The following is a 24253-nucleotide window of genomic DNA, read 5'->3' as shown; positions in this document are numbered from 1 at the left end:
TGGAGAATTGTTACCTCTTCTTGCAAAACTATTACAACATTATTTTTAATTAATCCATCCCAGAATAGTGGCTAAAATCAAAACTGGTAACCCTTTTTCGCAAATAAAAATATAAATCAGATATAAATAACTATAGCCCGATCAGTCTCATTTCCTTGAAACTATCATTGAAATTGTTTATTATTATTATTATTATTTGATGCCTCCAGGGAGAGCACCTGCTCTACAACTCTGTCTCCACCATTCAATCCACCAACTGACTGCAACTACATCAATGCTATCTACTGCCAACCACCACTACTAGTATTTCCACAGACAATCACAAATATCCATGCCTATGGCAGGATTCGAACCTGCAGCCTTTGGGCCGGAGAGTGGATTGCTAACCACTTGGCCAGCCAGGCTAGCTTTAATATCTGAATCACAGGCCATCTAGAAGTAAACCAGCCCCAACCATATATAAGCATGAAGGATTTAGGCAAAACTTTTCTATAACAGGTTTTGCTTGCATGCAGCAGCAGTAAGTTAACTTTTTGAAAATTATATGTCAAATCCCTGTACATTGTTTTTTATCAACCATAATAAAGCATTTTTGACATAGCCCATACCACTCTTTTAGATGCTCTTCTGGAACAAGGAGTAAATGTTAGATAATGCAAACTATTTGCAGAAAGTGTTAGAAAAGTTAAGCAGTTGTTTGCATATAAAAAAAAGGAGGTTACTTATCAATCAATACTGGAATTAAACAAGTGATCTGATAGCCCTAGCGTTTTTACAGATACATTTAAAAATGTATTTATTCGGAAAACTGGAATAATGTTCTTTTTGTCGAAAACATTATTGAACCAATACTGAACATTATTACTGTAACACCTGACCTCCATGGGGTGAAAGGAATCATTGCAGGAGATCCACACTCTCTCATGCAAAAAGATTATCAAATCATGCCTTAAACCAATGAATGCAGAAACCACAGTTTCTGCATTCATCACCGTTTTAGGCAATGCATTTCACTTATTAATCATTCTCCATGCAAAAAAGCTTCTTCTCACTCCCCTGCTCACACCCCTTTTTATACAGCTTCAATGGATGGCCTCTTGTTTTATCCTTGTCTCTCCCTCTACTCTAGTGTTTCTCAAACTTCAGATATCTGCATACCCCTTCTTTAATTTTCATTATTACCAAGTACCCCCTTATCAAAGTAATAAATAAATAAAGTATATTTCATTGTAAATGTCTATTTTATTTGAATTTATATGTTCATGTAGACAAACAATATGATTTTTTTAATAGAACAAAATTTTGAATAGATTCCTCTTCATTTGCCATCCATGAAGATTCCATTTCAAGTAATTCATATCATACGTACGAAGATTTTTCATCTTCTTCCTAGTTGGTTCTCTAAAGATGTCAGATGACACACCCTTATCAATTTCATTTGATTCAGATACAATATCAATGTTTTCTTGTTGCAACTACTTGTATTACAACAATATTAAAACTACTTGTATTTGCTATATTGCTCTCTTTTGTGAGTTTTATAAATCCAGTCTTTAACCAATGATCCATACTTAAGAATTTGAAAGCTAAAAAAATTACCATATTTACTTGAATATAACTCGCAGTTTTTTTTCCAAAGTTAAAGCTAAAAAATCGTGGTGCGAGATATGTGCGGGAATTTTCAGAAACTAAAGTTTTCAAATACCCAAATAGCTTCATCTTCTTTCCCATTATTTCAAGCAAAAATTACCAGTGATTTACAAGACTTGAGATACATAATGAACAATCTTTCACAAATGACTAATGAGAAGTAAAAGTGGAGCACAAAACAGACAGTAATGGTAGGCCAGTAGAGATAGAGGAGCTATGAAGAAGTGCATATGATTGGTGTGGTATTAACAAAAGATTGCATGAACCAAAGACAAGCCAATGGTTGAGTTGAAATGCTAATTCTCTTCAACCGAATTCCATAATAATATCTGAAACACATTCACTATTCACTATATATTTCTTAGTTTGAACACGTTCATAACAGGAGTGGTGTCAAGCAAAACCACATGTTGCACTGGCAACATATGGTTTTGCTTGGGTCTATACAGCAGTTTCTGTTGGAGGAGAGATGTGATTCATTAGTTAGTGCCATTTTTATCCCAGTTGTATCTAATTGCACTATTTGTTGAGAAATATATTACACAGACTGCAAACGTCTCTGTACCTTATTCAGTGATACAATAAAACTACTTGTTTTTTTTTGTGTCTTCAGTATAGTGACGCTGTTGGGGAGGGCATGTTGTTTACTGCAGGGAGCGAGTTACTATCGCCAGGACGTAAACATCGTGGTGATAGTAACTCGCAATTTGAGTAGGAGAATTCATATATAATATATAATTTATTGTGAGAAATATATACTTTTTAATTTTTTTTTTTAATAATGATTCCATGCGTTAATGGTGCATAGCCGAAAATTGCCACGTACCCCTGAAGACCTTTTGCCCCCCTAGGGGTATGCATACCACACTTTGAGAAACACTGCTCTACTCTATAAAAAATTTCTTCCACATTAATTCAATAAAAACTCCTTATGAACTTGTGTAACTCAATCATATCCCCCTCTCCTTCTTCTATTCACATGGTTCTTCAGGTTGCATTCCCTCAGTATCTCCTCATATCTGACATCGATTCCATAGACTTACAATGACTTAGTGAACCTTCTCTGGACTCTCTCATCCCTTTGAAAACCAGGTGATCAAATATGCACAAAGTAGTCCATATGCAGCCTGATCAAAGCCTTATACAAGAGAACCATAATCTCTTTGCTTCTGCATGTCAATCTACTCCTCGTTATTTTCATAATATGTTGTGATGTTCTTACAATTTTAGAAGTGTGATCTCTAATCTGCAAGTCTCTCTCTCTCCACCAGCACTGCCTCTTTCTCTTTCAAAATTTCTCCATTAATTATATACTCTGTTTCAGTTTAGCCAACTTATCACTTTCCAAGTCAGTTATCTGCTTAGAGTTTCTCCTTATTTCTGTGAGGTCAAAGATGTCCCATTATTTTGTTTCTAGCTTTCTCCAGCTCTTGGAGTCAGTCATCTCTTATGAGTGTTCTTACATTTTAGGGTTGACACAAATATTTTTGAAGTTTGCCTTGGCAGTTTTAAATATTTACTTCCTGTAAATATTTCTAGTCTTATTGGTCTAATTCAGCATTCTAATCTGTCCCGTTTGTCACTATTCTGAAAACATAACCTGACATTAGTTTCCAGTTTGATACCATCCTCCCATAGATAGCAATACTATTTTTCCCCTCCTTTCAGTCTTCAGGAATTTTACCTGTTGCATGACTTTTGTTGAATAGCCAAGTTAAGGGCACAGTAGCTCCCTGCACATTCCCTTAATATATGTACTAATATTCTATCTATTTTTATTCCTATTAATAAAAAATAAATATAAAATAAAATAATAAATATTCCTATTCTGTATTTTAATCTCTCCCCTCCAACACTTTTGTCACTGTGCTTAAAATACAACCTGGCATTAGTTTCTAATTTAATACTCTCCACCTGGATAGTAATATTATTTTTCCTTGGTTATTTAATAAATCATGCAATAGGTATTTTGCCTATTGCATGATTTATTAAATAACCAACTTAAGAGCACCATTATCTTCTTTGTGCATTCCCTTAATATTCTATCTATTCCTGCCAACTTTATTACTATTCCAAACATTTCATCAACCTCTTCATCTGCCACTACTGTGTTCAATATTGCTCCCTCCTCTGATATGAAATATACCCTGGAAAAATATCCACAAAATATTTCTGCTACTGCATTTTCTTCTGATGTCACTTGTGATCATAGATGTATGCTATCTCAAGCAACTAAAGTCAGTCTTGAACATTAATTTTCTTTTCCAACCCACATAACAGTAGAATTCTCTAGGATTGTACTTGGTGTCCTCTCTTCCTACTTCAACATTCCTGTCATTTTCCTAACCTGCATTTTATACTCATATGTAGATATCACTTGACTATTCTTCTCTTTATACCATAAAATTTCCCTCTTCTGCAGCTCTTGCTTGATTCCATGGTTTCATCAATGTTACCATTATTTGTATCTGTCTAAACTGAGGAATACAGTCTAATATTGTTATCATATAATAATGATACGTTTCACACATAACATTAATTAATTCCAGGGAAACTGGAACATTCAAAGAGCTGTAGAATATATCAGAATGTCAGATTACACAGAGATAAAAAAATAAAAATTCAACTGAGACATGCAAAAATTGAAGTCACTCCGACTGCAAATTGGATCAAATGTACAAATTTCATATTGAATGAAATTGATGAGGATCGATTTCATTCAATATGAAATTGATCCTCTTAAACACTGGTAATATTCATGCCAAGCTAACTTTCACGTTAATGACCACAATAATCATGATAAGCATAGAATTGCTTAGTACTGTACCACTTGTGTTTGGATACAAAATAAATAAATAAATAAGCATAGAATTTGGGAATCAGAATATCACATCATCTACAAAAAAAAATAATAATAAAGATCCTACTATGTGATAGGAAAAACCATTACCAGAGACATTTACTTGGATGTGTTAGGACAGCTTATTTTTTCCCAGATAGAAGTCACTGAGAAAACATACAACTGATGTTTTCCAACAAGACAGCAAATCTTTAGATTTGCTTTGTGGCATGTTCCTGATTAATGGGTTTGGAGAAGTGGACCTATAACTTGGTTTGGATGAAGTCCTTATCTTACACCATTTACAGGATTTTTTTTTAATATGGTGAGGGAATAATGTAAAAACATTGTCTATACCAAGACAATTCATGACTTGTCTTGGTATAGACAAGTCATGAAAATCTCAGCAGATGTAGTAACAATGAATTATGCTGCACATGATTCATCACAACCTGGACAGAAGTGAAATACTACTTGGATGCTTGTAGCAAAATTGGTAAATGGCTACCGAGCATTTTCTTAAATTCATATCAGTTTTAGAATTTTTCAGATATTTTTTCTTGGTCACATACCATACCCTTGCAGCGCATTCCATTTTTATAGCAGTTATCAAAAAGAATATCAGATAACAATATTCAGAATACCTAGATTTCATTTGAATAAAATATCATGGAAATGCTGAAGGAGAGAACGATTTTGACTTTGTGTTCATCCGGTTTGAACCCATCAAACATGTGCAAAGATGTCCACATGTAAAAGGCACTAGAGAAGAATAGAGATTTTCAAGTTGTCCAACTGTGTCATGCAGATGCAGACAAGAGTATACAAAAGAACATGCAGGTAGATTATCATCTGTACACGAATGCTAGGAGCATCAGAAATATAGGGATAGAGTTTGTTGCTTGGTCAATATGTTGGGACCTCAGATTGCTGATATTAGTGAGGCCGACATACCAACTGGCATCAGGTGTAAAGGGTACAGTATTTTTAGGAAGGATAGAGAGGATATGAGAGGGGGGGGGGGGACTCCTGCAAATGATATCGGATGACTTGAATCCAGTTAGAGTTGACACCTATGATTGTAGTACTACTGCTACTAACAGTATTTCACGTGGCAGTGAGTTGAAGTCATCCAGTGTGAGGTGGAATCTAACAAGACCAATTACATAGTGGGGTGTTGTTACAGACCTGGTGGATCGGTTGCTAGTGATGAAGAAATGCATCACCAAATAGAAGAGATGAGCTTGAAAGGAGTAATCATAATGGGAGACTTTAATTATCCAAATATTGATTGGGTAGCAGTAGAATCTCATGAGAAAAATGAAAATGAATTTATTGAGCTGTTCTGGGACAACATCCTCAAGTAACATGTGACAGAAGGAACTCGAGGTCAAAGAGTGTTAGATTGGACTATAGTGTCAAAGGGCGTTTAAGTTAAAGACTTAACTATTATGCCTCTGATTGGTGACAGTGATCATGCAGTACCCACTTGGGAAGTGACTAAGTTTATGAATATTCCATTCAGAAAAGATTACATGCTGAACTACAAAGCAGGAATTTATGTCAAACTGAGGAGTACACTGAATGAGTGGAATGGGATTGGTTGCTGGATGGGAAGAATATCGACAGACCAATGTATCCAACTATCGACCAAACAGTATCTCAGGATGGTGGTGGTGAAGATTTTAGAAAAATTGGTTAGGACTCGTATTCAGAAATGGGTTGACTGTGAATCTCTACTTTGCAATGAGCAACATGGGTTTACTAAGCGAAGGTCGTGTTTTAGCAACTTGCTCACATTCTATAACAATGTTATCATTGCATGGTAACACTGTTATAGAATGGATATACCTTGGGGAATGGATATACCTTGATACTTTTGGATTTTGCTAAGGCTTTTGACAGAATACAGCATGGTAGATCTTGCATTAATTTGAGAATATGGATTTGGATTATAGAATATTAGCATGAATAAGAGGATGGCTGACTAACAGATATCAAAAAGTGGTATACGGGGGATGTGAGTCTGCAAGATTTCAGGTTAACCAATGGTGTACCACAAGGATCAGTGCTTGGTCCACTGTTATTTAATCTGTACATTAATGATATTGGAAAGGATTTGACAAGCGACATTCAGCTATTTGCTGATGATGCAAAGATAGGTAGGGTAATCAAGAATGTTGCTGATATTCTATTGTTGAATGTTGCTGGGGAAAATGGGTGTCAGTTCAATTTCAGTAAATGTAAAGTCATTCACTTTGGCGTGATTAGATATCCAATGTCGTATTATATTGGGGATTATGCTAGAAGAAACTGATGAGGGATATTGGAGTGTTAGTAGACAGAAAGTTGAAGTTCAGGTGCCATGAAGCAAAGATATTGCAAGTACAACTCAAAAGATAATTGCAATGCTGAAACGAACGTTCACATGTAAAGATAAGGATGTCATTTTGTCTCTTTACAAGATAAGACCTTGGACTATTGTGCCCAGGTCTGGTCTCCTAGTTTCCATTGTGATTCTGATATAGTGTTGAGAGTGCAAAGGAGAGTGTTAAAAATGACATCAGGATTGTGGAATAATGATAATGAAAACAGATTGAAAATTTGTAGACTGCGGACTCTAGCAAACAGGAGAAAGAAGGGTGATATGATTGAGACTTACAAACTTTTGAAAGGGTCATACAGAATTTCAGTTGAATTTTTATGGAGAGTGAGGAAAGGACAAGAGGGCATCCTTGGAAGCTGAGAACGAATGCTGCTAAGAAAGGGGTGAAGGCTAAATTTTTCTCTCATAGGGTGGTGCATGATTGGAATGGATTGCCATTGGATTTTGTGAAGCAGTGTGAATGAATTCAAGAATAAGTATGATAGCTGGCACGTGTAGTATGTGGCCTCCCTCAATGAGTCCCTGACTCCCTGGAGGTCTCTCTTAATAATAATAATAATAGTTATTATTATTATTATTATTATTTTATGATAGTACAGCATATACTATCTATATACATATAGATACAGCATATCTATATACATATAGAGCATTAGATGAGGGAAGAGCATATACTGCCATTTTCCTAGACTTAGCAAAGGCATTTGACAGGGCGCCACATGATAAGCTGATATTCAAGTTGCAGCACATGGGTCTGGATGTCAGATTGGTCAACTGAATTCAGGATTGGTTGTCCGATAGGTATCAGAGAGTTGTGTATGGTGGAGCAATATCAAAGAGGCAGAAGGTTACAAGTGAGTGGGATTCCACAGGGCTCAGTGCTGGGACCTATATTGTTTAGCCTTTATATCAATGACATTGTCCATGGATTGCAAGGGGATATTCAGTTGTTTGTGGATGATGCGAAGCTGGGAAGGGTTATTAGTAATAGTGCAGATGTGGTAGCCCTGCAAGAGGATTTGAATAAACTAGATAGATGGGCAAATGAATGGGGGGTTGTCAGTTTAATGCAGCAAAATGTAAGGTCTTGAGGTTTGGAACACATCGTTGGGACGCTGCATACTCTATGAGAGGAGTTAAACTGGAGGAAGCAGGGGAGACAAGAGATCTGGGGTTGATGATTGATAGAAAACTGAAATTGCCGGGACATATTGCAAAGGTAGTGAAGGTAACACAGAGGATTGCTGCAATAATGAGAAGGACACTGACCTGCAGAGATAAAATGGTTATCATTCCGTTGTATAAGACTCTGATCAGACTACACTTAGACTATTGTTCTCAGATCTGCTCCCTAGGATTTGAATGGGATAAATTAACTGTGGAAAGGGTACAAAGGCAGATAACAAAGATGGTGTCAGGACTGTACAATGTTAGTTATGAGGATCGGCTGAGAGAGTGTGGACTGCAGAGTTTGGTGGATAGAAGGAGGAGAGGTGATATGATGGAGACTTTTAAACTGTTGAGAGGTGGTTACAGGGTTGACACTGGGGAGTTCCTTCGCTTGGTTGAACAGTGGGAAGGAGTCATGACAAGGGGCCATCCCTGGAAGTTATGAAAGGAAACTGTGAGAAAGAAGGTGAGGAGTGGTTTGTTTGCATGGAGGGGTGGTTGAACCATGGAATGCATTGCCTGATGGAGTGTTGAGATCGAGAACAGTCAATGCGTTTAAGGAGTGGTATGATAGACTTTGTGTTTCCTAGGAGGGACCTCCCTCAATGAGTCTTGATAGACTTGTGTTTCTTAGAAAGGACCTCCCAAGATGAGTCAAAAGTGACTCCATGGAGGCCTGAATAATAATAACAATAATAATACCTATAAGAATGCAAAAAGCAGAACTGCACCTAAGACATGAAATTAAGAGTATTTCAGTCAGTGCTTAGGCCCAGGAATTCTTATTCTTTTATATTAAATCAACTAACTACCATGCCAATATAAGTTTGTTTCCTTAATTTTCTGTTATTTATTCATATTTTGTGCTTTTTTTTGTTGTTATTCTTCATTTCCAGATCCCGCCAGGGTTACATACTCTCCCACCATCCAGTACCTTCCACTAGGATTATCAGGGATATTACGGTGTTACGTTCAAGCTAGTCCACCATTCCAGTTCATCACATGGACTAAAGATCGTCGACCATTTGATCCTAATGCTACACCAGGGGTTGTGACACTCAACAATGGATCTTTATTATTTCAGCGAGTTAGCCATGAACATCAGGGTCGCTATCGTTGCACTCCTTACAATGTACATGGAACAGCAGGCACTTCAAACATCATGGAAGTACTTGTAAGAGGTATTTGTCTTAATAACTTGTACTGTATTTACTGTTAACTATGATTTGTGTGTTTAACATATTGAAATTATTACCATAATCTTACTTGTCAATTATCAAAAAAGAGAGAGAGAGAGAGAGAGAGAATGAAATAAAATAAAAACCCACTAACACCTTTTATTCCCCAAAGAGATTTGGAGAGGTCGTTTTAGCCTTGTCTCCACCCATAGCAAATCAGAGATAACCAAACTATCAATGGAATTAAAGAACATCTGGCAAAAAGAGTATGGCAGGCACTTGTGGCTATCTCATGGTCCCTAAACCTAGCATAATATACTGTTGTCTGGGTTCTGTGGTTCCTTTTCTTGAGTTTATGAGATGAAAAATCGAGTTTCTGGGAGAAAAACTTACTTGCTTGTGCTGAAGATCAACTAACTTGGGAACCAGTCAAAGAAATGCTTATTAAAATTCCTCTAGTTGACAACTAGAATCAAACTTTCACTGGTCTTCCTTTACGTGGCCTAGTACCGTGGATTGCAAACACTATTTTCACAAGACCATACAGGCTCATTATCAATTATCAGGTTAGGAGAATTCCCTGGTAGGCAATTTCTGAATGAAATGTGTTAGTAGCACATTTCATTCAGGAAATTTAAGAAATTACGTGAAATTTATGTGAAATTTTTGACATTACTTGATTTTATGTCTTGATTTGAATAGTTACTTATGTCCTTAGAGCCTTATGAATATTTTTATATTCTACACGTTTTTTTATCAGATGTGATATTGTTTTTAATACTTTTCTATGTTTGTGCACTAAAAAGAACTCATTAAGTGAGTGATAATTACCCTATGCTACATGCAAAATGATATTTCTTTGCATGCCACTGAAGTAAAGCACTTAAATTCTGCCTTCAATTTGACTTTGATTGGAAAGAGGAATGATATATCATACTTTGGCTTGATGTTATTATGAAAAGAAAAGTTGAGCAACAAGGTAACTAGAGTTCTTACACATACAATATTAATTGCAAAATTTATATTTCTTGATTGCTATTGTATACAAGTGAGTAGCCCACACAAATGAATAAAAAAATAGTCTGAACACCATTTCTGTTGTAGTGTTTTTGGTTATTAAACAAATATTGAAAATCTGAAAACAGTAAGAAAGAAAGTTACCATCTACAAAGAATATGTTGCCATTCTTTCTTTTAGTATGTCTATTGAATACCCTGCTCAAATTATCTTTGTTATTTTGACAGACTGGCCACTCTGCTTTGATTGGAATCCAAGACCATATTGCATTTTTGGAATCTTACAATGCTAGCCTTGCTTCTCATACTTCTCATACTAGCATGCACAGAATCCTTTAGAGGCAGACAAAGATTCTTCATTCCAGCAGGTTCAAATTTGATTTATTTTTTCTTGAGACATATGAAGTGCTATGAAATCATCTAAACCTCAGCTTCTCTGACGGTATGCCAATCTCCAACTTTTGGGATGTGATTACTATTAATTGTTCATAAATTTGTTTTCTACACAACTTTTAGAACTGTTCCTTTGAACACTAATAGTGTAATCCTATCAACTCAGTTGCAACAGAAACTATAAATTAAAGATGCCAAGAAATTATAGTCTTGGTTTCATCCTTTATCCAAGTGTAAGCAAACAAAGTTTGTACATGATGTAACTTCACATCAATTGCCTTAGGATGATATGATATTATATATCATATCATATTATGATATGATATATAACATGATGCAAAGCACATATCCTTACAGACATGCATAAAGCTATGCATCATGGGAAAGGCCACTACCCAGACCGAATTCAACCTTTATTGAGGTCTCATCAGTGAGATCTCAATAAAGTTGAGCTTATAAGTTATAAGGTGTGTTAAGTTATAAGGTGTGATATAATACAATACTCTGGATTAGAGATAGATTTGAAAATTTTTTCACTTGGTTTTACACTATCAATTGAAGATGCAAAGAAATTATATTCTTGGTTTCATTCTTTATCCTTTCTGTGTCTATAGTAACTTTATGACTGGGTTACTTGTATATAGTAGCTAATACTTCACACCAGTCGTCTTAGAATCTAAGTTGGTGAGTAATGTAAAAAATGCTCCCTACATTGATAGATTGAGAGCTTATGGATTGCAGAGGTTGGTTGATAGGCAGAGAAGAGGGGATATGATAGAAATATTTAAATTACTGAAAGGTTTTTATAGGACTGATGCAGGGGTAATGTTTCAGCTGTGTGATAGTGATGGAAGAACAAGAGGTCATCCCTGGAAATTAAAGAAGACTGTGGTTAACAAGGGTGTGAGAAAAAGTTTTTTTGCCTGGAGGGTGGTGAATGAGTGGAATTCATTGCCTGACTTAGTTGTGAGCTCTTCATCTGTAAATTAATTCAAGAAGAGATATGACAGATATTGTTTTGCTATTTTGGGTCTCCCGCCATGAGTCTACTGAGTCCATGGAGATACCCGTAATAATAATAAATAATAAATAAAAAAGATCCCATAATGCAAGACACATAAACTTACAGAAATGTATAAAGCGATGCATTATGGGAAGGGCCACTACCCAGACCAGTTTCAACCTTTATTGTGGTCTCATGTGAAGTCATTAGTCTCTGTATGCGCATAGCCTAGTTATGAAGTTATTTCACATGCAAACTTTGTTTGCTTACATTTGGATAAAGGATGAAACCAAGGATATAATTTCTTCACATCTTTAATTTATAGTGTATAACCAAGTGAAAAAACTTTCAACATCTATCTCTAATCCAGATTATTTTAGTAATAAGGTGTGATACCCTTTGACTACTTATATATGGGAAATATATGACTTCTGCATTACTTTATCCTTATGCACTGGAAAATGGTGGACGAAGTGAATTCTGATTTTGATCGTTGATAGAAAATGTGATTTAAGGAATTTTTGACTAGTTAATTTATAAGTAGTAAATAATTTTGCTACTATAGATAGGCAGTTTGTTTTTCAAAGAGGTCTTTCTTATTCTTATACATCGAAGAGTCAGCCTGTGCAGGTAAGTCAACTGAATTCACAACAAGGGTAATACGCTAGGCCTACTGCCATTAGTATCACCATTGTTTCATTCACTTGATATAGCAACTGTCTGATTATTATTATGATAAAAGCAAGACATGTCCTGCTCTACAGAACAAAGCTTAAGTCCAACCATGGATACACTGTACGAAGAACTTAATTTCAAACAACTTCTGGCAATATTCAAACACATAGGCAATCTACTTCACACCAAATGGCCAAGAAAAGTCTTAATACATCAGATAAAAGAAGTTGACACAGATGACCCTCAACTCTCAAAACTTCTCCCCAACATCCCCCAAGACTGCACCAGCGAACTAGCAACAACAGCTGATGACAATCCCCTTACAGACCACAGTGATTACCAGGAGGTCCGTGCTTATAAAAAACACAAAACTGCAGCCTCTGAACCACCTAAAGAGGATGGAATGGAAGAAGACAGTCCTATTCTGGATGCTCCTACCTCCACTAGAGAAAGGATACCTCCGATTGTTCTCGCGACAAACATAAATGGATGTTGCTGAGGACAACGATGTCTAATCTACAGATCTCATATAGTAATGCAAAGAATGTCTCAGATGGTATTAAAATTCAACCTATGACAGTAATGGATTATAGAAGATTAACAGGTGAATTGAACACCAGAAGCATTCAGTACCCCACCTTTTCACTTGGATCAGAGAAAAACCTAAAAGTGGTGATCAGATGTATACCTGAGGATGTATCCACAGAAGAAATGGCTGCAGAACTGCACCAACAGGACTTACCACCCATTAAGGTTAGTAGAATGGCCAAAAAGGACATGACTCCAATGTCACTGATACTAGTAGATATTGGTCCAACTTATAAACACGTATACAACCTGATGTCCATCTGTGGACTGAAAATCACCCTAGAACCATTAAGAAAAGGGCTTCAACAAGGCAGTGCCACGGATGTCAGAAATTTGGCGACGCTCAGAAAATGTGCAAGACTGAATTCAAATGTTTAAAGTGTGGGGTCAGCCACCCAACAAATACATGCATTATTCCAAAAACCACCACACTGGCTAAATGTGCCAACTGTGGCAGTCCTCACACTGCCAACTACAGAGGATGCATTCACAATCCTAGAAACACTTCCTCCCTCAGCAGTTCCGCATCAGAGATTACTGACTCACAGCCTCTCAAAGACCAACATAAAGGGTCAGAAACCCATCTAACGAAGCCTGAGGTTCTCGAAAGAACTCAGCAATCACAGACGATGACATATGCGGAAGTAGCTCGTCCCAAACAGACATCCTTGGAGCACTCAACACCACACACATACAAGTCTGACAGCTATCATTACCTCTTCTCTGGCAAATATGCTATTAGATTTTAGCAGATCCAGCCCCTCACCAGGTTCTACTAGTAGATTTCTAAAGGATACACAAGCCATTATATTCAGCGCTCACTCATGAAGAAAAACAAAATAAATCCGGATTCTCTGCAGATCATTTCATGGAATGCGAATGGCCTAAGCGGAAAGATCTTGGAGCTCCAAGAGTTCACCCAAAGGCTTTAGCCAGATGTACTCTTGCTAAACGAGACCCATCTGCGAATAACCACAGACGAATAACTTCGGATAACCACAAAATTAGGGGATACCAGCTGTACAGAACAGAGATTATCCTGCAGAGGCAGAAGCGCTGCTATTTTCATAAAGAATCACGTCAATCATCACTCTACAAATTCCCATCCACCACTAATCTTGAGATTACAGGCATTGAAATTCCTACGTGTTCGACGGGTAATCTAAAAATCTTCACAGTTTACAATCCTCTGCAAAAATCATTACTGCTCTCGGATCTAAACGCCGTACTCGACAACAGGGAGCTGCAATTATGGCCGGTGATTTTAACCCTAATCATCTGACTGGAACAGCCGTTCTATCAATAAAAATGGACAAATACTAGCAAACTATTCAGGATTCAACAATGTCATTGTGGCAGGCCCCACCGAGCCTACCCATCACAACATATACGGTGGGGCTGATATTTTGGACATAGCTATCCTACAAAATGTAAGGCTACAGTACAGTATAATGACATTCAATGATCTATTATCAGATCGCGATCCTATTCTATTAAAGCTGGGAAACCAAGACAATTTGTCCCCCACCTTCACATTCATTCATACCCTGGGACAAGCTATCCAAGGTACTTCCAAAATATATTGGTCCTGTGCCGATAATAAAATCAACAGATGAAATTGAAATAGATGTAAAGAACCTAACTAAACAAGTTAACACAGCTGTTGCAGCAATTACTATTTCCAGAACTGCCCGCAGCCCAAATCACTTGCCAGAAGACATCCTGATCTTGATCAGAGAGAAGAACAGGGCAAGAAAGAGATATCACAACACCCGAGCACCTCAAGATAAACGAAATTTGAATAGATTCAACTCCGCAGTTAGAGATGTCCTCACAGAATGCATAGAAGTCAACTTTGGGAGGAAAAATTTACTTCTATCTCTCCTGATAACCACTCCATATGGAATCTAATCAGAAAGATCGAGAACAAAAACAAACCTCTTCGGCATCTCCAAACAGATGTTGGCCTCATCCATACTGATGCAGATAAAGCCGAGGCAATAGCAAGAAATCTAGAGAGCCAACGCAAACCCTCTTACGACCACCTCGACTTCAAGCACATATACAAGATCCACCGACACGTCAGATTTATGTTCAAATCTTCTATCACATACTCTAGTCCAATTGCACCCACATCACCTACAGAATTATACGACAATCAAGAAATTAAACAACAAAAAGCACCTGGACCTGATGGAATCACCAACAAGGTGATAAAACTACTACCCTGCATAGCTATTGTGCATCTGACTAACATAATAAACTCCATCTTACGCTATAAATATTTCCCTTTCCACTGGAAGTTAGCAGATATAATCCCTAAACCTGGAAAAGACCGCGATTACCTGAAAGTTACAGACCAATTAGCCTCATCTCCACCTGGGCAAAATCGCCGAGAAAGCTATTCTCACTAGACTCCACGAATTAGTGCACAGGCTAAACATTATTCCTGAGGATCAGTTTGGTTTCCGACAATCTCACAGCACCACCCAACAGATATATAGATTGGTGGAATATGTTACCACAGGATTTATTTGGCGTCAATGCACTGGGGCTGTTTTCCTGGACATAGCCAGTGCATTCGACAAGTTTTGGAATTATGGCTTGCTACACAAAATTATATCTTTTGGTACACCAATGGGAATGGTTGAACTGATCAGGTCATACCTCTACAATAGGTGCATGCAAGTTAAGTTAAATGATGTACTCTCAATACAAAAGCGCATCCTGGCTGGAGTCCCACAAGGATCTCTTCTGGCACCGACTCTATTTTCCATATATGTGTGATATCCCGCACAACCCACTGTCATCTATCAAGGCCCTATATGCAGATGATACTGTGATACTGGCCAGATCTTTAAAACCGCATCTAGCAATCAAGAAACTGCAGGAAAATCTACTGCTAATTGAACAATATTTCACCAAATGGCGACTCCAAGTAAATCCTCAAAAGAGCATAGCAGTGCTATTCGCCAAAAGACCAATGCTTCCTACTGGAGACATCCTCCTATTTAACACAAAAATCCCATGGTTTACTGAGATCAAATATCTTGGCATATTGATGGACAAAAAACTGACTTTCAGCTCCCATGTCAAAACTATCTGTCTAAAGACATCAAAAATCATTGCCCAGCTCTATCCTTTAATTAATAGAAAACAGTAAATTGAGCATGAGAATCAATTTACTTATATATAAAATGATGATTCATCCTATACTCACCTATGCTTCTCTGGCATGAAGCCATACTGTCGATACCAATATACTCAAACTACAATGTGTGCAAAATAAATGTCTCAGAATGATCTGCAACACACCATGGTTCGTACATACTGTGCAACTTCACCGGGACACAAATGTCCTCTATATGAGCTTCATGACTTTCATGATTTAGCTAAATGACCTTCATTCAGGCTACAGCAACTAAGTTCTTCTCAAAAGCATCTATGCACCCTAATAAACTAATTCAACTAACGTCAAATTACGATGCAACAGATTACTTTAAGCATAAAAGACCAAGGCTGTCTTAAACTGCAACCCCAAAGAATAATCCTCAGGCCCACTCAGGGCGAGCAACAGGCTCATAAATCTTTTCCCACTCACAGTTTTCCTCATCCGATAGCAGGGAATATGAAAAGCATCTGCTTCACCCTTTAGGTCAGTAATGTTAAAAGTTAAAGTCCTTATGCACTTTGCACATTTCCAAATAGGTTTAGCTGAATGCACCACTGAACTCTGAATTATTATTGTTAATATCATTATTACTATTCCAGATCTCCATGGAGTCACAAGCCTCATGGGAGACCTTTAGACAACACAGTCTATCATACCACTTCTTAAACTCGTTCATCATATGCACATTTGCTACCTTATCAGGCAATGAATTCCATGGTCCGACCACCCACCATGCAAAAAATTAGCTTCTAACCCTCCTACTCAATACCTCCTTTTGTAACTTCTAAGGATGGTCTTCTCTTGTCCATGTTCCTTCCTCTTGTTCTACTATATGAAAAATTTCTTCAGTGTTAATCCTGTAAATGCCTTCAACAGTTTAAACGTCTTAATTATGTTCCCCCTTTGTCATCTATCTGTCAATTGTAGTTTGCATGCCCTCAATCTGTCCCCATAGCTAACATTGTAGTCATGATATCATTTTCATTATCTGCCACTATGATTAATTTATCATAGTGGGATAAATTAATTTGATAAAACAGCAGCTGATGTGTATATATAGTTGATGTATGAATAAATATATATTCATTTCCTACAGCAATCCTACATCAAATCTGGTGACCAGATTTGAGGCACAGTAATCCAGATTTGGCCTGAACAAGGCTTCATACAATCACCACTCTTTGATCTGCTCAAAGTCCTTTGTATTACAGTAATTCTCTAGGTCATCTTCACCACCTTTATAATATTTTCGTCCAAATTTCAAATTTTTATCAACTATCACTTCAATAAATCCCTTATGTCCTACATTTCTATTGATGTAGTTCCAGCGATAGAGTATGCGGCTTCCACATTCCCAAATTTCATGACTTTACATTTAGTTGTATTAAATTGACATCCCTATTTATTTGCCTATCTGTCCAGCTTCTTTAAATCCTCCTGAAAGGCTACCCCATCAGCACTGTTACTAATAACCCTTCAAAGCTTTACCTCATCTGTAATAACTGAGCAACTCAGCAACAATGCCATTGACATAATGGTTAAAAAGCAAAGATCCCAGTATTGATCCCTGTGGAATCCTAATTGTGACCTTTTTCCTTGATGCTGTTCTCTCATACACAACTCTCTGATATGCATCAGACAGCCAGTTTCCAATCCACTTCACTAACCTGATATCTAACCCTATGTGTTTCAACTTAAATATCAACTTATCATGTAGCATCCCATCAAATGCTTTTGCAAAGTCCTTAAAAATTACAATATATATATTTATTCATTTCCTGCATCAACTGCTCTTTTATCACTTCATTATAAAAGGCCAGCAAATTACTGAAACAAGAGTAACAAATCCATGCTAACCTTCAAGGTAATATTATCCTCATCTGTTCGATTTTGTATATATTGTCTCATTTATCTCTCCAAAATCTTAACAACTACCGATGAAATACAAACTGGTGTATAGCTTGATGCCTGCATTCTACCACCATCATTGTGTAATGACACTACCTTCCTTCCATTTGTTGGGCACTTTCCTAGTAGCCAGACTTTCATTGAACAACTAGGTCAATGGAGCTCAATTCCTTTACACATCCTCTTAAAACATGAAGTGAATCATATCCGGTCCCATTGCATTATTAAATTCCAGAGTACCTAGCATTTCAAACACATTCTCCTCATGCACTTCTAAACCTTCAAACCTCTCTATCTCTCCAGGAATAAAACCTGCTTTTCCAGGATGAAATGCTCCAATCAAGTGATCATCAAAACAGCTTCACTTTGCATTAGTCACTAAACTCTCTTTTCCATCTAACAGGGCTATTCATGTCCAATTACTTCTCCTCCTTGGCCACATAACAAAAGAATTCCTTAGGATGCTTGGATTGTAGTGTTAATGTCTTCTAATATTCCATTTTTGTCTTCCTTACTATACTAGTCAGTTTTCACATCTTATATTCCTTATGTAATTGCTCTACACCTCTCTCTCTCTCTCTCTCTCTCTCTCTTTATATATATATATATATTTTTTTTTTTTTTTCATAACCTCATTTCATCTGCAGTTCCTGTTTGATAATATTTATAATATTATGATTTAATTTATAATATGATGTGGCTATGTGCTTTGCAACCATATGCCTGGGAAAGGAGTGTCCTGGGTTCAATTCCTGTTGCCAACATGAGGAGCTTAAGGATCTTTCTCAGACATAGCCAAGTTAGCCGGTCTTGGGCATGGACTGCAGGGTTTTTTGTCCCCAGTTTATCTGGGGGTTTTCCTCCCGCAAGCAGGCAAACCAGCCCCGTGAACACATGCAGCTACAGACATAGGACACATCGGAAGGCATAGGGCTATAACCAAATTGTATTATCTTTTTCATTTGAGGAATGTGATTTGCCATTGCTGTTGATAAATATTTATTCACTAACACTTATACACTGCTGGTCGCTCCTTTGTAATTCTTTCACCCATGGAACTTCCCAAGCTGATTTCTAAGATTATAGTCACCTGCTTTATAATTTCACATAAATTCCTTTTTCCTTGATACTTCTACATGCCTATACAGCCTCCAAGTCACGACAGCATGGTTACTCTCACCAATAGTAAGATTGACATATCAGTTACAATCAGCTCCTTTGATGCAAAGACTAAATCAAAAAAACTGATCCTCATGTTCTCTCTACTATGTGTTGAGTGAGACATTTGTCCTTAAAAAAAATTCCAGACATTCCATTCCCATACTACTACTATGTGCCGTTTCCTCTACCCAGTTTATACTACCATAGTTAAAATCTCCCATAATGATTTGGTTTGCACTCACCAAGCTAATCTTCCTGAACATTTTTTGCTTTTCGCCCTCTGTGTTCCATAGCCACTAAATGTCTTGTCTTGCTTACCTCCATCTCACACTGTACACTTTCAAAACTATTGGTGCCATTTCCTTCCAAATTTTCCACTCTGAGAGGACACAATTCATTATTTATCATAAGTAACATTCCACCACCCTATTTGCCCTTCATATCTTGTCAAAATATGCTATATCCTTCTACTTCTTTCCTCTAAGGACATCATCCATCCTCCACATTGCACTGATTCTAATAGTCTTTGGACAAGCTGAGGCTATTGAATGCCACCAGTTGATTTCCTTTATTCCTAATCCTGCTACCCCACAGGAGGCTACCTCTCCTACCATCGACCATGGCAACTGTAATTTCCCTGCATTAGCACACTCATACTTGCCCAGAGAACAATTTCTCTAGGTGCCTATGCCCTTCCAAGTTCAAATACAATCCATCTCTTGAATACCACTCTCTTCTATCCTCAAATGGACTCCAAGCATCTGCATATTCCAGACTATCTTTCTACCATGCCATTTATTATTTCTTCTCTACTCCTCAATTCTGCATTATCATATCTGGGTAATACACCCACTGTCTTCCTTCTCACACTTTTCTGCTGCACATTTCCTAACATTAACTTCAACTCTCTCACTACCTGATTCACACTCCCTCTCAGATCATTTGTACCAACCATCAGTAATATTAGGGAATAATGGCAAATGCAATGTTATCATTATAGGATACGTGGACTTTCCCACTGGGAACTGCCTATTTAAAGTTCATAAAGCAATTGTAAATTCGAAGTTAAGAGAAGAAAATAAAAATAAAAAAAAGAAAGAAAAGAGAAATAGATTTAATGTAGTAACTAGCAGGTGCTTACCTCTGGAGAAGTTTCAAACCCAGAGTTACTGAAGATAGAATTAATCACAGCCTCAATGAGTCACTAAAATGAGATCAGAGCTGATAAAAATTCACAAGATCACAGTCTTGATCCAAGATATACCTACTTCAAGAAGATTGATCTCAATCAGATCCCATGAAATAATGATTGACAACTTTTCATTTTAGATGTCACTGTTATGTAGCTATTTGTATACTATTTCCAGCTATTTCTTCTCTGGCATATGAAGGTTTTACATAGATAGCAGGTCTAAATATTTTGCTGTGTTGTTATGGTTTCTATCTGCAATATTTATGCTTATATCACTGTTGACTATTAAGTATTTGGTTGCTTACAGTTCTGTGCATGAGAGCCAATTGTCTGTTTCTTGTAGAAATTCTAACATGTTTAAATTACATGGCCTATAAATAGCATTTAAGAGCATATGCTGTTGATGAACCGCATGTGTGATTTCAATGCAGATGTTTTAGGCATTTTTAAATTTGCAGTTAATTTATTTCAATACTAATTTTGTTTTGTGAATATTAGTATTCCACCACCTCACCTTATTTTTTTGGCAATGTGTATGTAGTTGGAAGTTTGGAATTTGGTAACTTATTACTTCATCAATAGTAGTGGATACTACAGTTAGTACTAATATATCAATGTAAGTATTATTCTTCAGATAAGCTTGTAGCATAAGCCAATTTTTTTTTTTTTTTGAATATTTCTGATATTAATGTATAGAATAGAGAACACCTTCACTCTGTTAGTGCATTGCTTCCATTTGGTGAGTGAGTTCAGGATATGACAGCTCTGTGCTCTGGTATTATTAAGTCTACTTGATAGCTCATGTTTATTTCAGTTAAAATTGCAGTCCTCTCTTTTACTAATTATTATTATTATATCACACCTCCAGGGAGTCCAAAGACTCATCGAGAGAGTGCATCAACTCTTCTCACTACTCCACCAACCTTCATCATCTGACACCAACATCATCTACTGCCGACTACCACCAGTAGTGCTTTCACAGACAATCACAAATATCCCTGTCCACAGCGGGATTCGAACCCACAGTCTTTTGGCTGGAAAGCGGATACCCCTAACCTGTGGTCAAAAGTACTTCACTTTCACTGTAGTAGCTTGTTTATGTCTTGATTTGTATTCTTTGAGTTTTGTGATGTTCTCATAAAGATTTTTGCATCTCTGATCTGTAAAAATTGGTAATTTAATTTTTTTCTGATTTTACTTTTCTAGCCTGGTACAATAGATTTTAGTAGAATGGCATTAGATACTCAGCCAAGAAGATTTAAATGTTACCTTTAAATATAATTAGATCTCTGGCACCTGTCTTTTTTTGGTAGCTGATTTATAGACTAAATGTCATTTAGTTGTAGAGGTTCGCCAATAGTGTGACCTAACTTTAAGATTATGTCCCTTACATTTTCTGTTGGTGTTGTTTCAGGAAGCATCTATGATAAGATTTTCCTTATGCTATTGTTGGTTTAATAGTTCATATTGCAGTTTTAAACAGTTAAGTTCTTGGTGCAGTTCAGAGGTCTTTTTTATTAGACTGTGTTGTCTCTAAATTATTATGTCGACACTGTTTTTTATCATCTCTTACAGTTTGTAGTCTTCTTCCACTGTTAGATTATTATATTTAACAAAGTCCTTGTATTTGTTAAACTTTTTTCTGATTTGTTTGTTCTGCTTATTGAGAAGGTTTTGAACAAATGTAATTAGACAGGCTTTTATATGGTCTAATCCATTTTCAAGTGTTAAAGTAGAAGGCTCGCCTATATTCCTTGTTCTTTTAAGCTCTTTGTCTTGTTTTGCCTTGGATAAAATAGGCTGTGTTGTTAAACTATCCCTGCTGTTGATAGCAGAATAATAATAATAATAATAATAATAATAAATGATTCATTTTTTTTTTATAATGCTGTTATTTTATTTTTGGTTAGATGTGTGATGATGTCATTTCAGTGAAGTAAATTATGAGTATTTGCACTTAATTCAGAGATGCTCTGTAATTGTGTTGCAAATATGTAGTTTACTACTGCCTTATACAAACGTTTACTTTTAAATAGTATATTTTCAGCTTTATATGTGACATTCTGTTCAAATTAAATCATGTATATATTACTGACAGAGCTATTGGTCTTGATAGTGTTACATGCAATTAACACTACGGAAGATTGCATGTGATTAAACTTAGCTGCAATTTTCTTCATTTCCAGTGCTGTTCAGTATTAACTCTTCATTATGCCTTCTTTGAGCTTGTCCATCAGAATTTTCCCTTCTGTTACAAAAGGTGTGAAAAATTTCACCAATTTTGGCATTTGACTGGCTACTTCAGAACACCTAATCTTAAATTCCTAGTAAGGGGAGTTTTTACAACACTTTTTTTTGTGATGTGATAAAAACCATTAAAATATTCAACACATTATAATTAGGATCAAAATGGATGGCATCTGTAATTTAGAACTTTTCACAGCATATATATAGGCTGTTTTACAAGATACACCATAAGAAGAGCTTAGCTAAATATTATTGCTCAGTAATCAAAATAGAAAAAAAATGTCAGTTAGAAAAAAAAAGAAAGTATTTTTAAAATGAATATAAACAACCAAAATGCATTACCTGCATATGTTTATAATAAATAAGAAAATTAATTGTAAAAATATATACACATATTATAAATTTGTACTCCTAAGTACTTGATTTCCTCTTGTAATCATCTTCATTTTTCTCTTCTTTGACAAAACCAACAGTAATTTCCTATCATATAAGTATTTAATTTTCTCTGGTATCATGCTCCATTACTGTGATGTCATGAATTGTTCATCCTGCTTGCCAATATGGAGGAATACCATCTTGACAAGGAGAGATATTAGTATCAGATTAATCAGGAGTTGTTTTATGTTTTTCCAGTAAAAGATCAGAGGAGGCATGTCATGGGTAATTTGTGGTAGTGCAGGAAATGATTGTCTTGCTTGTCTAAACAGGAGTTGGAGGGTAAAAAAACATGCTGAGAGCTAACTTATTCTTGGATGAGGTTACCATGGTATCATGAGGTTTTGGAAGAACAGAAGAGCAGGGAAGAACAGAAGTTTTGTTCTGCAGCCTTAGCAAGGGGCCAGAAGGCAAACTTATTGCATTTCATTCTTATGAAGTCTGCTTTGGAATTGTTAATAGTTTTTTTTTTTTTTTTTTTGCACCTGTTTCAGGCTGAATGGGAAGCTTGAGTTTTGTATTTAAGCCATTGAACATATGCTGCATTTTGCCATAGACTGCAGAGGCACATTTCTTAGAAAATGAGGACTTGGATAAGGATAAGGGATTTGTATTTTGCAACCCTCCCTCCAGTGAAAATTATTTCAGTTATTAGTTCAGTGCAGATGTTCAGATTAGGAAAGCAAAAATAATAATCTAACCATGGAAAAAGGCATAAAATTCTGGAGATTATTCCAGTCAGCAACTTTGTAGTGCCATAGGGTATGAGACTGATATTGACTGGGAGAGAGAATCATCTGTCCAAAAGGAGACTTGGATAAGATTATGGTCAGAGTTTCCAAGAGGAGAACAGATATCTACAGTGTATTTGTAGCTGATTATGAAGAGGTCCAGAGTGTTGGAAGAATGATGAGGATTGCTAGTTAGTATGTTAACTATTTGTGATAGATCAATAACTGATGGCAAATGATTCAACTAGCCTTCTGGCTGGATCTGTAAGTTAGAGGAAGGAGAGCCAGTTTGTATTATGAATGTTAAAGTCCTTTAGGAAGACAGTTTCACAATTAGGATAATTAGATTGCATGAAATAAACTTTTAGCAATAAATAGTGAAAAAGGACAGCATGGGTTGTCAGAATTAGAGGGTTGGTAAGGCAGCAAATGAAGGCTATAAAGGGTGGTAAGGAAGTCTTGATCCAGAGAAGATCGAAAAGAAGCAATTGTTCTCCCCCCTCTTTTTT

The 24253-nt window shown here is 36.5% G+C and overlaps 1 protein-coding gene across 1 annotated transcript in view; it reads left to right on the top strand.

The window, feature by feature from the left end:
* Positions 1–24253, top strand: part of LOC150109299 (protein turtle-like) — a 486901-nt gene that overhangs the window by 283370 nt on the left and 179278 nt on the right. The window contains exon 6 of the mRNA XM_090402074.1: positions 8942–9226. Within this exon, the coding sequence (XP_090258200.1) occupies positions 8942–9226 (285 nt within the window). The remainder of the gene's footprint in view (positions 1–8941; positions 9227–24253) is intronic.

The sequence above is a fragment of the Typopeltis vanoorti genome, chromosome 2 (assembly GCF_054136105.1).
Source record: "Typopeltis vanoorti isolate ZY-2024b chromosome 2, IOZ_Tvanoo_1.0, whole genome shotgun sequence".
Classification (NCBI taxonomy): Eukaryota; Metazoa; Arthropoda; class Arachnida; order Uropygi; family Thelyphonidae; genus Typopeltis; species Typopeltis vanoorti.
This window is presented reverse-complemented; position numbering and strand designations above follow the sequence as displayed.